Here is a 3,536-nt window from a genome sequence, read left to right as displayed (position 1 = left end):
ATTGTCATGTGGGAGGTGCTGGCCTACGGCGAGCGGCCCTACTGGAACATGACCAACCGGGATGTGAGTGACCACCCGACCCTCCTCCTGCCCTGCCCAGGGGTCCCAGCAGCAGTTCTTGCCTCCCCTCACATCCCCCAGGGCTGTGGCCAGGGTGTGTGTCCCCTCCATGGGGACAGCAGTCCATCCCTGCACTGCAGAGCCTTTGCAGTGTGGTGGCCTCTGGGACTGACCAGAGCTCATATCTTGACCCTATATTGACCTCCCTGCTGGTCCTTCCCGACCCTGCCCTGTTCTGGGCTCCAATCCCTGGTGTGAATGCAGGCAGGGAGGTCACTGTCACGCTGGCTGTGTGTACTGTGGCTGTCCCCAACCCTGCCCCGTTCTGGGGCTCCAGTCCCCTATGTGAATGCAGGCAGGGAGGCCACGCTGGCTGAGTGCACTGACTGTCCCCATCCTGCCCCGTTCTGGGTAAATGGACTCACACCTGGTGTGAATGCAGGCAGGGAGGTCACTGTCACACTGGCTGTGTGCTCTGTGGCTGTCCCCATCCCTGCCCCATTCTGGGGACACTGGCTTCAGTCCCTGGTGTGAATGCAGGCAGGGAGGTCACTGCCACACTGGCTGTGTGCTCTGTGGCTGTCCCCAGTCCTGCCTTCCTGGTGGCTGGAGAGATCCAGCATGTGCTGTGCCACCTTTCCCAGTCCCTGGAAGGGGTCAGGGCTCCCCGAGGATTACTGCCACCACACTGCCACCATCCTGCCATGCCAGTGCTGAGCGTCCATCCCTTCCCCTGCTGGGTGAGGCTGCTGAGAGCCTCAGGCTGGCACCACCCAGCTGTAGTCTTTGGGCTTGTCTGAGTTGTGTGGAGCCACTCTCACCTCAAAAGTAACATAAAATCTGAAGGGAAATGTAGGCTATAAGCTTGACCATAATCTGAGGGCAAAATTTCCAACAGGAGGCAGTAAAATGAGTATTTTGGCTCTGCAAAACTGCAGGACTCCTTTTTTTTTACCCATGAGTACTATAAATCTCTCCTTTCTCTGGGAGTCCCCTCTCTTCCTAGTTTTTTTTTTTATTTTGTGGTGGCTTTGGGGACAGCAATGCATGAATGCCATGGCTTACACTACCTTCTCCACACAATTCCCTCAAGCAGCTTTTTCTCTAGTCGTGCTGAGCAGTGCCAAGCCCTGGCTGTAGGACAAACGAGGGTGAGTGCAGCCCTYGGGGCTCGTCTGCTGGAGAGAAGCTGCAATATTTTGGACTACTAAATAACACTGCTGTCACAKCAGTGATCTCCTTTAGGTGTGTGGTGTCCAGCCTGCGGGCAGCTCTGCACAGAGCCTTAAATCTTGTGGTTTAAYCCCGTGCTCCCCATGCCACAGCCCCAGCAGCTCACAGGGAGGGGATGGGATGGGTTGGGGTGCATCTCCACGGTGGCTCTGGTTTTCTTACAGGTCATCAACTCTGTGGAGGAAGGCTACCGCCTGCCTGCCCCCATGGGCTGCCCCAGCACGCTGCACCAGCTGATGCTGGACTGCTGGCAGAAGGAGCGCAGCGAGCGGCCCCGCTTTGCACAGATCGTTGGCATCCTGGACAAGCTGATCCGCAACCCCRACCACCTCAAGTGCACGGGCACKGTGAACAGGTGAGTGCYMCCTGAGCCCTGGGTGAGCGGGGGCTGATGGCTGGTGCTGGGCAGAGCAAGGGGGTGACAGGAATGAGGGGTGTTTGTGACTGGCTGTAGTGCCAGTGGCTGCTCTTGGCACCGGGGACACGCACAGGGCTGTGGGTGCAGTTGTGGTGGGCAGTAAGGAGCCCTTCCTGCCCTTCACCACCTTGCTCTCACCATGGCATCCCCATGCCGAGGCCAAGGAATGCCCATGCAGCGGCATCCCTGCCTTTACCTGCCTGCAAAGGCTCTCTCTGTCCTGTCCTGCAGCACCTGCAGGGTCACAGCTGTGTGCCCAGGTGGGCAAGGGGCACATGGNCAGGGTCACAGCTGTGTGCCCAGGTGGGCAAGGGGCACATGGCATCTGGCCTGGATCAGCAGGACGAGGGCAGTGTGGCCAGCAGGACCAGGGCAGTGTGGCCAGCAGGACCAGGCTCAGCAGGACCAGGCAGTGTGGCCAGCAGGAGCAGGGCAGTGTGGCCAGCAGGACCAGGGCAGTGTGGCCAGCAGGACCAGGGCAGTGTGGCCAGCAGGACCAGGGCAGTGTGACCAGCAGGACCAGGGCAGTGTGGCCAGCAGGACCAGGGCAGTGTGGCCAGCAGGACCAGGCAGTGTGACCAGCAGGACCAGGGCAGTGTGGCCAGCAGGACCAGGGCAGTGTGACCAGCAGGACCGGGCAGTGTGGCCAGCAGGACCGGGCAGTGTGGCCAGCAGGACCAGGGCAGTGTGGCCAGCAGGACCAGGGCAGAGTGGCCAGCAGGACCAGGCTCAGCAGGACAAGGGCAGTGTGGCCAGCAGGACCAGGCAGTGTGGCCAGCAGGACCAGGCTCAGCAGGACCAGGGCAGTGATTGTCCCACTGTGCTGGACACTGGTCATTCCCCACCTCAAATTCTAGGGTCAGTTCTGGGCTCCTGATGACAGGACAGAAATGTAGGGGCTGGAGCATGGCCAGAGAAGGGAATGGAGATGGGGAAGGGGCTGGAGCACAAGGAGCAGCTGAGGGAACTGGTGGGGCTCAGTCTGAAGAAAAGGAGGCTCATGGAACCTTCTGGATCTGCACATCTCCCTGACAGGAGGGGAGGGATGGCCTCTGCTGCCAGGGAACAGGGACAGGACAAGGGGAAACAGCCTCGAGCTGTGCCAGGGGAGGTTTAGGTTCGATATTATGGCAAATTTTTTTTCACAAAAAGGGTGATCAGGCCCTGGCACAGCTGCCCAGGGCCGTGGTGAGGTCACTGTCCCTGGAGGGATTGAAAAGATGTGTGGATTGTGGCACTTGGGGCCATGGTTTAGTGGTGGCCCTGGCAGTGCTGAGTTAACAGTTGCAGTGGATGATCTTAGAGGGCTTTTTCAACTTTGAAGTTTCCCTGATTCTTTAGGTACATTCAGGTGGCTCTCCCAGCCTGGTCACCTCAGAGTGACATTTGTGGTGTAACCCCTCTTGTCCTGCTSCCAGGTTCACCCAGACACGCTTGGACAGGGGGCTCCTGGACCTGAGCAGCTGCCTGACCGTGGAGGACTGGCTGGACTCCATCCGCCTGGGCCACTACCGTGACAACTTTGCCATGGCTGGCTACTCCTCCCTGGGCATGGTGATGCGCATGAACATCGAGTGAGTAGCAGGGAGCAAACTGTGACTGTCCTGCCTCAGCTGTGAGGTGCCACAGAACCATCCCTGGGGAAACAGTGCTGAGACTTGGGAGAGGTCCAAGGCTGCGCTGAGCTTTGAGGGATGCTTTGAGTTGTACTGAGAGGCTGTGAGCACMAAGTCACCTCCAGGGCTCTGTGGTGGCTCTCCAATGTCACCACAAGTCCACAGGAGGCAATTCAGGTTACCTAACTCAACCTCCYGGTCACAGCAGG

The 3,536-nt window shown here is 59.1% G+C and overlaps 1 protein-coding gene across 1 annotated transcript in view; it reads left to right on the top strand.

Annotated features, from left to right (window-relative positions):
* The window catches only part of EPHA8 (EPH receptor A8), a 52,912-nt gene extending 49,623 nt beyond the window's left edge, over positions 1 to 3,289 (top strand). Inside the window, 3 exon segments of the mRNA XM_057381244.1 lie at positions 1 to 63; positions 1,458 to 1,648; positions 3,130 to 3,289. The exon segment at positions 1 to 63 is cut by the window's left edge and continues 6 nt beyond it. Of these exon segments, the coding sequence (XP_057237227.1) occupies positions 1 to 63; positions 1,458 to 1,648; positions 3,130 to 3,289 (414 nt within the window).
* The last annotated feature ends 247 nt before the right edge of the window (positions 3,290 to 3,536 follow it).

The sequence above is a fragment of the Malurus melanocephalus genome, unplaced genomic scaffold (assembly GCF_030028575.1).
Source record: "Malurus melanocephalus ecotype Western Australia unplaced genomic scaffold, MMel_1.1 scaffold_500, whole genome shotgun sequence".
Classification (NCBI taxonomy): domain Eukaryota; kingdom Metazoa; phylum Chordata; class Aves; order Passeriformes; family Maluridae; genus Malurus; species Malurus melanocephalus.
This window is presented reverse-complemented; position numbering and strand designations above follow the sequence as displayed.